Here is a 13,625-nt window from a genome sequence, read left to right as displayed (position 1 = left end):
CAGATCAAATATGAACATGTCAACACAGCTTTTAACAATTTAAAGAATATTGAGCTGTAAGTTCGGTACGACAATAAATGTATAATATTGGCCGGAGTTTGTAAAATAAGTATTTTCCGTGTTGTGAAAAACATATTCAACCCTTTACGAAAGTGATGAGGCCTGCCAAAAAACGAATCAAAAACTACCGAGAAAAATAAATACAATGCAGAGAGAGATAAAGAAAAAGAATTTTCGAGGTAAATATACTGATGATTCTATGTTTTCTTGTGATTTTTTTTTCTGGAGCATAGTAGACAATTCAGAGTTTAAATCTTACTCTCCAACATTTTGGATAAATAGAAATCTGAGATGGATATGGACAGTGAGAGTAAAAAATATGATGAAAAAAGTAGCCCAGGCTATCTTATTTTTGTTATACGATAAAATCCCTCACAAAGACAACCTGTTTAAATGGAAGATATGCAGAAAGCATTGAAAAGTGTAAGCACTTCAATTTCGACTGTAGATTGATTTTTGTAAACCTTGTAAAAATGTAAATGTAGGAGTATTAAACATCTCACTAAAACGTTACAGAAGTATACTTTTTGTACTCCACAGATAAGTATTTGTCCTCGATATCTTTTGTATTTGTACTTGATGTGCGAAAATAAACATTGACATCTGAAAACACATGGTTGTATACAAACATATGAATATTAGGTGTGTATATATATATATATATATTATATATAATCCCCCCGTATTCCGAACGAGTGTGGCTGCGTCGCGGACGAGTGATTCCCCGTGTAGCGGCCGTATCCCTCCGAGCCGTAGGCGAGGGGGGATACGGCCGCTACACGGGGAATCACGAGTCAGCGACGCAGACACACGAGTGAGGAATACGGGGGGATTATATATTTATCACATGCATAGACCCAGTTTTCCGTGAATAAACCTTCTGAAAATAATAATTACTGGAAAAAAACGAGAGTGAGTATTTTACAAGAATTCATACGCTAGTGTTATGCGGTCGTGACTGGGTCACAGCTGACTTGACTGCGGTCAGCTCAACATGTCGGGGCTGCTCCTATGGATAATTAGCGTCTCTCGTAGGGCTTTTTCTGTGCGAACCAAGCGGAAATAGGAAAGACTATGGCTTTTTAATGCAAGGTATTTATTTGGTACTTACTATAACATCAATTTTAGTGAAAATTCATTCATAAAATTATTGGACGTACAAGCGGGACGTCGCGACACGGGTTATTTTTGTTAATATTCGAACATCATTCAAATAATTCTACTTTGCAAAGTTTGTATGAAATTTTCAAAATTAACAATTATGTTTACCGAAATTGTCAATTGTATGTGTAATGTTTTACGAATAAAATGAGCGTGTTTAAATATAATGAAGAACAGTGTTCGGCTCTGACTCAATCGGTAAGACAACATACAAGCAACGAGTCTTTCTTAGCTCAGACGCGAGACGACAGAAGTTCAACAACAAGGTACAATACAGGAAACGTGATGCACAATATGCATGGACAAAACAATAGCTTGCACCTTTAAATGCACTGATAACATCCTGAACTCGTCGCTCTTGAAAAATATAATAGCTTTTCTTCTGGTGAGTCTCAAGTCAGGAGTATCGTCATTGCTGTCAGAAATAATGTACGGCTCTTTGCTTCATCGGCTCGCCCCGGGGGCTCGACTGGCTGACTGCCGCGGCAGCATTGATCGTGATGTTGAACTTGAAACCCGTCAATGTTGCTTCAGAAAACATTCTTACTGCTGTAGGGATGATTGGTACGTGTCTTGGGTTATCGGCTATGCTTATTATGTTGTTTGATGGACATCGAGAAGGGCAATTTTGACGAGGTGGACAACACAAAATGCCGGTAACATACCGTTAAATGTCAGCGGTGTACAAATCAAACGTTTCGATCGAAATCAACGACGAAGAAACACAAATTCATAAAATTCTAGTATCGACGGTATTTTGTATTCTACACATATATTTTAATACTCCATATTTCCTTATGTTTCATTACCCTCCCACTTTTGCATTTCAGGGATTTGAAAATAAGTTCTGAACAGCTGATTTTTTGTTTACGTTTTAAAAGTAGTCCGGGTCCCATATCCACCACATGTGGAATATGGATTCATCGTAGTCATATACCTATAGTGTGACGTCATACTATAGGGATAACTGGGTCTATGTATGTGATAAATATATATATATATATATATATATATATATATATATATATATATATATAATATATAATATATATGAATAGATATGGGTTACATAAGATGTAGCGAAGTTTGGTGAAGGACGTAGGTGGGTACGGAGACTGTTGGATGTCTTTATTTCTTTACAGTTTGTTCTCTTCTTTCAATTCAGCTGTGTATGTATTTTTTAATCCTTTTAATGTCTCTTTGTTAGTCGTCATATATGTTCACTCTTCGCAATTATTTTAATGATTCTGTCTTCTTTCACTATTATTTAATAGTTAAAAAGTATCAGTTTCCAAATCTATACTCAATATTTCGCTGTGAGCTTTGATAAAGCTATTAGGTTTTTTCTATACATTTTTAATCCGTACTCAAAGTGATTTTTAATTACAAATACAACATGGCTGCCCTAATCCCTGGAATTCATTTGACATGCTTGTTGATTCTAACTGATTACATAATTGAAGTGCTTTACAAATTAGAGTCGCATCTTCTGTGGTTTTAATTATTTTGAACTGGAAACTCATCTAATGCCATCGACAAGTCCAGCATGATAATTCAAGGTGAACGTCTTTTTCGTTGACAGCGAGCATGATGTCATTTGTACATACAGGACAGTCTCTGTATACATACCTACATAGATACATCGATACATAGATACATACATACATACATACATACATACATACATACATACATACATACATACATACATACATACAGACAGACAGACAGACAGACAGACAGACAGACAGACAGACAGACAGACAGACAGACAGACAGACTTACATACATACGTACAGACGTACTACATACATACATACATACATACATACATACAGACAGACAGACAGACAGACAGACAGACAGACAGACAGACAGACAGACAGACAGACTTACATACATACGTACAGACGTACATACATACATACATACATACATACATACATACATACATACATACATACATACATACATACATACATACATACATACATACATCCATACATACATACATACATACATACATACATACATACATACATACATACATACATACATACATACATACATACATACATACATACATACATACATACATACATACATACATACATACACCACAATGGTTCAGAAAACATTATTGTGTACATCCGGGTAATTTCTCTTCTGCTATACCTATATCTAAATGTCAGCTAATTATGGACTCTTGTGTCGCTAAAGAGCAAAGGTGCTTGCGGCGTTTTGCATTCAAAAGTATCAAAGACACGATTGATCAATTTTAGATGAAATTTTTGATATATCTTTTATCCTGCACTATCAGTAGCAAGGGACTTTCATTCTTTTCTCATTGCTACAGGTAGATTCTGGGAATAACCAGTGCGGTATCACAGAGACTTAAACATCGAAGTCTCAAAAGCAATAAACATCCCCATGATATGCAGAATCACCATTAACAATAGACGAACAGACTGTGGAAAACAGAGAATGGTGGTGAACACCGTATGTAATTCCAGCTTTTTTTCTCACTTGACAACGATAGAAAGGAAGACATATGACAATTCTGAAGGTTAAAAAAGCCATTGTGAATGTCCACGTTTATTGACAGGTATCAATATACAAAACGATGACAGTACATAATAAAAATAAGAGTCATCAATTGGATTGTAGAAACTACTCTACTTTGGTGAACCTATTTACCAGGTCTTCTACTGATGGATTAACTACTTCAACAAGATCATTGTCATTACATTATTTACAAAATCACCGGGTCTTCGATAGTTAAAACTTGGGAGTAATCCGTGATGTTTTGCCAGCAGGGGCCATGTTTGTAGCGTGAATGAATAAATCGTGTAGAGAACCATGGCCTAACTGAAATACAATCGAAAAATCGTGGAAGATGCGTAGACGAGTGTGATGGGTCTATTAGACGATTGTTACTTCCTTGAGTTAACTTGAGTAACCTGGAGTAACCGCGCATGCTCACAAACATGAGAAAGTAAGAGTGGTGGGCTGACAATAGCACTCATGAGTTTGAAAAGGACTTTTAAATCCTAGCATTACCATGGGAATTGTGTTTACATTTATTTGGTGGGCAAGACTAGTAGGAAACTATCGCAAAGACCCACACCTCTGTAGGTGCGTCCGGTGTTATCCTGAAATCGCCGTTAAGGCAGCCATTATCGATACGATCATCAGGACAACCATGGATGTTTCCAGAGTCACACGGCCGCTGCCGTTGCACAGGTCAGCATCACTGCAACATGTGGTCACGGCACCTGTCAAGACAATGAAATAAAGATATGTTGTGAGACGGTCTTATAGGCTGCGTGGCACACACTTTTGTGTGTATGTATGTATGTATGTATGTATGTATGTATGTATGTATGTATGTATGTTCCGAGATGTGTAATAAAGCAATACTGACAAACGAGTATCTTTTAGGTGTCTAGTGCTGCGTGGATACAAGATAGATTGTGGCGGATAGAAAATATGTCACAACAGCGAGTTGATAGTTCACTAGGTAATTGCTGGGAAAGGCAGAAATGACGGTCCGTACATGTTGGTAACTTGCTGCAAATGAAGAGAGCACTATCCGTACGAATACTGACTTACCAGTGCCGAGTAACCTGACGTCAGCTGCAGAACAGGAAGATTCACAGTCACGTAACACAGAGGTTATGGCGTCTGCCAAGTACGTTGTAAGAACCTGCAATAAATTGTACAAAAATTATTGAGGAGAGGGTCTTGCGACGATAACCAGTCAAAGAGACAACCAAAGATCTTTGACGGTGGTAATAATCAGTTATAATAAGAAAGTATTCAGATAAAACGTTGTTGAAAAAATACACGGGCATTCTCAATGTGTGGCATCAGACTATAGCCATAAAAATTCTTTGAAATCCCATTCTATGTAAGACGACCACTATGCTTGCATGAGATAGTATGCATAAAGAGGCTTATTACATGCCTCGTATATCGAACGTCGCGCGCTCCATAGGATTCAATGGTAACTCGCCGATGACGTAGCGGGCCGCATAGTCATCACTGGACTGAAAGTGAACCGGAACTATTTTCAACTTGAAAACTTTTGGAATTAAAAGTCTTGAAATTTCATGTTTTGCACAGAAAATCCGGTTTTTGGGAAATTTCGCATAAAAATATTGATAAACTGCATAACAGTAGTTTAAATATATCAATGCGCCATTCGATGATGAAAATCGTTCTATTTTTAACTGTTTTTCGTCTAAAATGAAAATAAAGCATTTGACTATAATTTGCCAATAAACGCAAATATTTTTTGTGCAAACTGAGAAAGAGAGGCATGTAATAAAAACATTATAGCCCAAACAAGGGACTATGTACCCTCGGGGCAGGAGACCATTTGCCCTCCTTACGTCGGGCAAATGGTCACCTACCCTCGGGCACATAGTCCCATGTTTGGGCTATAATATATAAAGAGGCGGCGTATTGACAGACACAATATATTCCGGATGAAATATCATGTATTTAAGGTTCCAAGACAAGAAATCGACCTTTCAAAGCTAACGATTCTCTATTGGTTAATAAGCTCGGAATCCCCGTAAATTAGATATTTTCCGAAAGCCTAGATATAGAGGAACATTTTTGTTACCATAGTGTCACCATTGTTTACATAACTATCACGTGATAGGTATTTTGCATAACCTTTCAAATATCGGTTTTCCCTATGTTTTGTTTCAATGCTTTGAGATATATGGCTGAAATTTGTGTGAGTGCAAGCTGTCCCGAGACTCTTTAAAAGAGTGTCTCAGAATTTTTTTAAACCTTCGTAAACAATTTTTATGCCAGAAAAACTTCCAGAGCAGCGAATTTAACCATAGTTAATTTCTTTTGAAGAACGTTGTTACAGCTTGTATTCCAGCAAGTTTGAGTCAGATATTTTGAAGTATTGAGACAAAACATAGGGAAAACCGATTTTTGAAAGGTTATGCAAATTACCTGTCATGTGATAGTTATGTAAACAATGGTGACACTGTGGTTACCAAATTGTTCCCCTATATCTAGGCTTTCAGAAAATGTATAATTTAGGGAGGTTCTTAGGTTATTAACCACCAGAGAATTGTTAGATTAAAAAGGTCAATTTCTTGTCTTGGAACCTTAAGATTTCTGCTTGAAATCCTGTAAATCCTGCTAAAATTGCCAAAATTTAGAAAAGCTGTTGACGCTCTTTGGGTATATATAGACTACATAGACTCTCTCACAGTCATTAAGAACTGGCTCAGCCACAGGGGCTCAGAAGTGGCTATTTAAATCAATATTACAGCGTTTTTCTTTCTTTTTCAATGTTACAAATAAATCAGCTGAAGAGCACAACATTTGTGTAGCTGTCTTTTGTGTAGCTTGTATTGGCATGTATAGTGCGCCCTCAATGGGAATGTGATCATATGTAAATACGACCTTTAGTTCCGTGACCTCTAGCCAATTCCTCTGGCCATGCCTACTGGCCATGCGTACAGACGTCGCTGTGTTTACTGTACTAATATTTAGTACAGTAAGCATAGCGAGGGCAGGGCAGGAAGTAGGCATGGCTAGAGGTCACGGAACTAAAGGTCACATTTACGAGGACGCACTATACAAGCTAGACAAAAGACAGCTACACAAGTGTTGTGCTCTTCAGCTGGTTTATTTGTAACATTGGAAAAGAAAGGAAAACGCTGTAATATTGACTTAAATAGCCACTTATGAGCCCCTGTGGCTCAGCCAGTAGCCTCGCTTTGGTCAGTACTGTTGTGAGGGTGCCAGTAAAAGACGGGGCTCATTGCGTAATCCGATGAGTACCGGGAGAGAGTCAGGAACTTTATTGTACCATCTTCACGCAGAAATTTAAATAGAGTTGTTTCCTGTAGCATGATTTGTGAACAGGTCGGTAAGATTGGAAACCTTTCTTTGATTATAATAGTTTTCGAGATCCTGAACAGTAGATAACATATACAATTTCCTCGATTTCCGAAGACTTAGTGAAAAAAAAAGTGTTGCGATACCGGCAAGAAAAATCGTTTTCAAAGACTCATAGAAGTGACGACGTACCCGACAAGATTCACCTGAACTGCAGTTTGACTGGCTTGTGTTTGCATCTATGACTCGGCAATTATCAACGAACACAGATGTACAGTCATAACACGTCAGGGCCTGCACGCCACCTGCCAACAGATATGTACAACACTTTGGACTTTAGGAACTCACCAAAGCTTGAAAATGAAAATGCAACATATGAAGAAATGTGGGGAAATGAGTTCTTATGTAATACAACCACTGCAGCCGTACTCAAAAGCGTTTCCAAGGTTACCAGCTGGTGTCAGGAAAAGACAAGCTAAAGACACAGTAAAAGCAGGTCATCATAGGCCAGTAGGACACGCTGATGTAACTTTTTTTTATCTGACATCATATACTATTATTTGACATCGCATACTGCCTGACACCTTCGAAGAGCAAAAGTGCTTTTTACTTATGCAAGGAAGGAAGGCAACAGAAACTGGTTCGTGCAGAGTTTGAAATCAAATTACGCCGTTGACAGTTAATTTTCTGACCGGATCTGTCGAACATGAATGTTACCTGAAGTATGTGACAAATAATCATCGACTGAATCGATGAATGCTGTCCACAGAATTGTAGTTGTTGTTTATACACAGGATAAAATGCGTAGTATCAAACGCTGAATACACAACGAAAATTTCCAAGATTTTTTAGATGCTCAGATGTTAGAGTACACGCAAAAATGACAGGATCCAATATCTTCCTGCATTTTTTATAGTCACCACCAAAGCCATGCTAATAGATCTCGCTGTGAGCTGATTTGATGCAGGAATTCCGATGCAAAGTATGGCGAGTCAAGCTTATTGTTACCTACTACATGATAAACCCCCCCCCCCCCCCCCCATCCACTTCCTCTCGATCAAGAAAAGATGGCTTACCATAAAGCACGCATACGGTGAAGACAAACAGCAAAGACTTCATGTTTCGATATTTGTTTCAAATCTGTAAGAAAGCAATCGGATTACGATTTAGTTACAGTATGACTCGTCGAGACGGACAAAACAACAGTTTTCCTGTAAATGTTGGAAAGGACAGACTTGTCCCATGCGAGAATGTCTCATTCTCATTAATTTGAAGTCGTCATCGATAAAAACGATATTAAAGATGAATAACGGTAGAGTAATTGAATATGTTGTTTAAACGTTGCGTAAAAGACAAAACGTGGAAAACCAGACACAAAATCAATGGCACACAATCACGTTGGTAACGCGGCAGCGACGGCGTGACGTCATGATAGTAATGTCCGGACCTCTCCGTATTATCAATGTCGTGCCAGAAGGTCATTTACTCGTAAAACAACAGGCCCCTGTGGTCGGTTCCGCTCTGCGTCTATGCGCCCCATAGACGTGTGTACATATTATCCTTTTCTCGGGCATATGTACACACGTCTATGGGGCGCATAGACGCGGAGCGGAATAGACCACAGGGAACTGTGGTAAAACCTTCATGTACATGTAGGTGGCGCCCTTGTGGCACCGTTTTCAGGACTTCAAGTATGAGAAATGAGAATGGCGCTTGTTAAGATTATCAGTTTTAGTCCCTCCACACATAGAGAGACTATGCTCCGATAAATTCCTTCGTCGTTAAAAGTACACCAAATTTCGCACTAGAGCCTTGCAACCGAATATAGCCTCGATATTTTTTTCCAATTATGCATCGTAAAAAGCCTGCTGCAGTGTGTAGTGGACGTGGGTCCAACATCCCTCGCACATTTTCTGAAAGCAACAACTTCGGGTTGAATTTGACTTCTATTTTATATAATATCTCCGTTCTGCGGAATTTTTGCAAAGAAATCAAAGTCTTTCATTTCACAGAACACAATTGCTTCAGTTGTCATATTTAAGCCTGTGGCGGTGGCGCATCAGAAAACTTCAAAATATTATAAAAAGTGATAATATTGACATTAAAACTCTCCTATGTTTGAATGAATGCAAATATTTCAACAGTGTAAAATGTGACTGAGCAACACCGGTATTAAATTTTGTCCGTAATCGATCAATAATTGTAAATATCTTGATTCGACTATTCTGAGAATTCGAAAACGGTGCATAAATATGAACACACCCGTCAGTGGAATGTGCTTTGTTTGTTAGCGTGTAACTATGCATGTGTGTGTTATTGGACTCCATATCTCTTTGTGTCTGTGTTTGGGGGAGTTATGGTCAAACTTGCAACAATAGGGATCGATCGGGAGAGTGCTGGCCGATAAACAAATTACTAAATTATATCTTGCTATAGATTTATGTGTTACCCGCCTTGAAACAATTCGTACCCCCGAGCCAATGTAACATAGCCGTAGTTTGCTGGAGCAATATACCCAGGCCTATCAGTCTCAAAGCCTTTTCAAATATTTATGATAGTATGCTGCTTTAAAGGTAGCAAATGTGCAGCTATATTCGTTGTGCTGGTATTTATCAATGGCAAGTGAAAGTAAAGTTACAGTTCAAGTAGTCAATGAACTTAATTGTATGTAGTTGCCATGTGAACAAAAGCCAAAACACGACATAATGAATGTTCTCTTTATAAAGCCTCTCTTTTCTCGTCGTTGTTCCGGCGATGTTCAAATTTCATTTGCGTTTATCACACCCAATATTTGACAGGGCCTGGGGCTTTGAAGTGAAACGGCCAACAATGAAACACTGGCTGGGCAAAATTGAAATCCCTGCAGATTAACTCAGACAGCCAGGCAGAAGAAGTGAATGATCGATGTACGTAATGACATTAAATATTCAAGACTTTTGAAATAATTAGTAAAGACGGGAAAGGAAGTTGGAAGGATCTCTAAATTCACACTGTGGTGCATTTTAAAGCAAAATTGATGTTCGCAAGAGAAAAATACCGTTCGGTATTTATCTTCTCAAATAATGACTGTTTTCCCTCCAGTTTATTCAATAATAATCTTGCCATGTACAGCAGACAGGTGGCTTATGGTTCGTTGTTCAGAGAACCACTCAAGTGGCGAAAATTTAGCGCCAAACACAAAACCGATTTTGCCTTTTGTCTCAATTTACGTCACTGACAATTGAAAAGATCGATATATTCACCTTGGTAGTCTTTTGGGTGTGAAGTTACGCAATCCTTATGAAAGTCTATAGTAATTTGATACATGCATGGGCAGCGTGTTGGTAAGCGGCCAATATCACTTTACACATGGGTAATTTTGAAATAATTCTCAACTGCCGAAGATACAGTGTTTAACCATAGACTCTCGAGAAAAACGAGAGTCTATGGTTTAACGTGTCGCCGAACGTGTTAATCAGTCAAAGTAGCGCATACCCTGTTAGCGTTCATACTGTGGCGCTGCATTTAATGTCGAATCAAAACATACAGACGGCTTGTCATTGATCAAGATATCGAGAAGACTTAAAAATAATAACAATTTCTTTTCCTTTGTCAAATTATTAAAAATATGTTTCTGTATCTAGACTTCGAGGAAGCCGTTAAATGGAAGTTCTTTCAAAATGAACGGTTTCAGTACAAAATGACGAGATTATTAAACCATAGACCCCAGGTTTCTCTAGGGTATATGGTTTAACAGTTTCGTGATTTCACAGTGTAATTATGTGGGAAAACTGACAGATTATCGCTTTCATTTTGCGTGACTCTTTTGGACACTGTGCGGATTTTCAGTTAACACTAAAAGCTTTACGACACTCGCTAAATCTGGCAATACGGATTGTACAACTGTAGCCGTAACAACAAAATCCAAGTGCTTTGCGAGCATGAGTGAATACCTGCAGAGCTGAAGATTATCTGCCTCCAACGAACAACACTAGTTGACATCTATGTTTATCATCCGAAGTCTATCGCTTCGCGGCGGTACAACGAAAACAATTCCTATGCTCGTTCGTCCACAGTAGCGTACAAACCACTTTCGCAACACCCTGGCTTTGCGTAATATCACTAGCTGCACTTTATACGATTTGAAGTTGTTTACCTCTTAAACGAAAACAATTATCCAGAAGAGGATTGCAGTTGTAAACCTCGAACATCTCTATTCAAGTAAAGCAATGTTTACGTTTTCTAGTACCATCGATTTTCGAATGTCTCACGTCAAATCTATACAACGATTTATTTGCCTAAAAGATTCTGGTGAACATTAAATCAGGCTTTCCAGTCTTAAGTGGGGTACGCCATCGTTTCTAAATATTTGACCACCAACTTAAAGTTTGCAGTTAGTCTATTGGACGAATGTCAGCGAAAGGCTGAGCAAAATATCTAAAATGTCGATGAAAATAGAAGCAAAGAATTGAACTTACCAAATGCTTGAGTAATGTGATGCCGTCAGAAATGAGCGATCCCACTTCTCATGAACACCTTCCCCAACGAAATGCCGACTATGCTTGACTACCGACTTTCGTTAGTTACAACATATTGTTTGCAGGTAATTGTTATGCAAATTCTAACGTCCCGGTGGTTGACGTTTGTTTTAATGCTATGCTAATCAGCAATTACGCTGACAACCATCCGCTGTTTTCTCAGGTCTCTATGGGCCAATGGGAATAGATATACCAATGCTATTTTTAAACGCAATTTGTACGTCGCTTATGGACCGAGGATGATCACCGTACATTCAAACGATGCTGCTCGACTCAACGGTGAGATAATCAGTTTACATAGTCCCCAGTCACAGCAAGTATGCCCATCCATAGTACGTCCGTGCATAGCTACAAGGCAAATACTTACACTGCAGTTGAACGCTGCTTACAAGGAGAAGAAATAGTTGAGATATTGCTGAGGAAGACTAGTGGAGAGAATGGGAGTGTGGGAAAGGACTAATACGATATTTTAAGAATAGTTTGGTTAAGGCAAGTGATGGCGGGAATAGGACGACTAAATTACTCATATAATATAATGTGGTCCATCACGATCGTTTGAATTTTCTCAGATCTTCAGGAGCTATCGCCCATACCGTCGTCAAGAATGTTACATATTGTGAACAATAAATTTATTGGATAACACAAAGGCCTGGTGTTTTACATTTTGGCAAATCTGACTATAACTCAACTGTTACTTTGATTATACTATTAATCTGTTCAAACTTGAAAAGAAAAATATGAAATACAGACGTGAACTTTGAAAAGGGCAGCCAATCACAGTAATTGGAAAAATCACGGTCTATCTTGGGCAAATATTGATATTTCAGCTTTTTCTCTGTCGCTCCCGCCCCTTCCATATCCTTCTAAGGTCAAAGGTATACTGCACATGCCTAAGTAACGCGCAAAGTCAGAAGTCAAGTGACTTGAGTTCTGAAATATTAAAGAGTACATGTCCCGCATTGCCTACGTGTGTAATCAAATAAACCGGGAGGCTGCTACCGTTAGACACGTGTTATACGGTAGCTAGAAACATGTATACAGTGTGTCCCGTGTTCCCGGACGACGTGAAATTGAAATGAAGATGTTGTTTGTATTGAAGCGCGCACAAATAGCAACAGGCCTAGCAACAGGCCCAACCGTCAATGAAAGTCATTTCAGTGTTGAGTCATGTGACCACTCTCGCAATAATAGGCTTTGATGATGACGTAACGGGACATCAAATCAATCGATACGCACCACAAGCGAAAGGGCGATGACCTCAAAAGTTTGCTGGGCCGTCAGGGTCTTTCTTTGCATACTCAAAACTCGGATCGGAAAAAATAGTTCATATTCTGTGAGTAATGACTGTACTGCTGTACCTCTCTGCAATAGCCGAGTCCCATGTTACAGAATCTCAGGTCATACTGACCATGAAAACTACCTGTCTTTTCAGCAGAAAAAAACTGTTACGACTCTGAAAATCGACTGCTTGCAAGTATTTATGTTTAGATCGCCCATTAATTTTAAAGATATTAAAATCATCATAACCCGTCCTTGATGCAAATACAAATAAACAAACCAACCATAGATAGATAGATAGATAGATAGATAGATAGATAGATAGATAGATAGATAGATAGATAGATAGATAGATATGTCTACACCATACTCTCGGTGGTGACCACGAAGGTGGTGATCAGTGACGGCGTGTCCAAGCGACACCGTTTTACGAGTGGCACTGTCTTATGTGAACGACAGACACTCGAACCGAAAAATTCCCAGACGTTATCCGAATACTACATAGAGATTACGTAGATCACTTGAATATATTGACGATGGTTTTAAAATCTGTGGCAGTAGTAAAGAATCTTAATAGCAGTCAGGTAAGCGACAATTACTGCCGACGCGTCAGCCTCTATATCTTATGCAAGACGTATAGTTGGCAAAAAACTACCTGTCACTTTTTACATACATTTTGTCACGCTAATAACGTCATTCGATTAAAAAGTACATTGAACGTTAAAGGTAGAGAAA

At 38.6% G+C, this 13,625-nt stretch overlaps 1 protein-coding gene across 1 annotated transcript; it reads right to left on the bottom strand.

Moving 5' to 3' along the window:
- Window positions 1-3,779: 3,779 nt before the first annotated feature.
- Window positions 3,780-11,691, bottom strand: LOC139126474 (uncharacterized). Its single transcript, XM_070692532.1, has 5 exons — window positions 11,553-11,691; window positions 8,172-8,235; window positions 7,288-7,400; window positions 4,834-4,927; window positions 3,780-4,496 (listed from the first exon to the last, which is right to left on the bottom strand). Exons 2-5 carry the CDS (start codon window positions 8,212-8,214, stop codon window positions 4,369-4,371), a joined length of 378 nt encoding a protein of 125 aa, XP_070548633.1. The 5' UTR covers window positions 8,215-8,235; window positions 11,553-11,691; the 3' UTR covers window positions 3,780-4,368.
- Window positions 11,692-13,625: the final 1,934 nt, after the last annotated feature.

The sequence above is a fragment of the Ptychodera flava genome, assembly GCF_041260155.1.
Source record: "Ptychodera flava strain L36383 chromosome 3 unlocalized genomic scaffold, AS_Pfla_20210202 Scaffold_27__1_contigs__length_13241970_pilon, whole genome shotgun sequence".
Taxonomy (NCBI): Eukaryota; Metazoa; Hemichordata; class Enteropneusta; family Ptychoderidae; genus Ptychodera; species Ptychodera flava.
Note: the sequence above shows the minus strand (reverse complement) of the source record. Positions and strands in the feature narration are given on the sequence as shown.

Bases quoted from the DNA above. Each gene is read 5' to 3' on its own strand.
- LOC139126474 (XM_070692532.1), bottom strand. From the start codon at position 8,214: ATGAAGTCTTTGCTGTTTGTCTTCACCGTATGCGTGCTTTATG. The intron at 7,401-8,171 runs GTAAGCCATCTT...ATCTGTTGGCAG, and splicing joins CACCGTATGCGTGCTTTATG to GTGGCGTGCAGGCCCTGACG. The intron at 4,928-7,287 runs GTACGTCGTCAC...AATTTATTGCAG, and splicing joins GTTCAGGTGAATCTTGTCGG to GTTCTTACAACGTACTTGGC.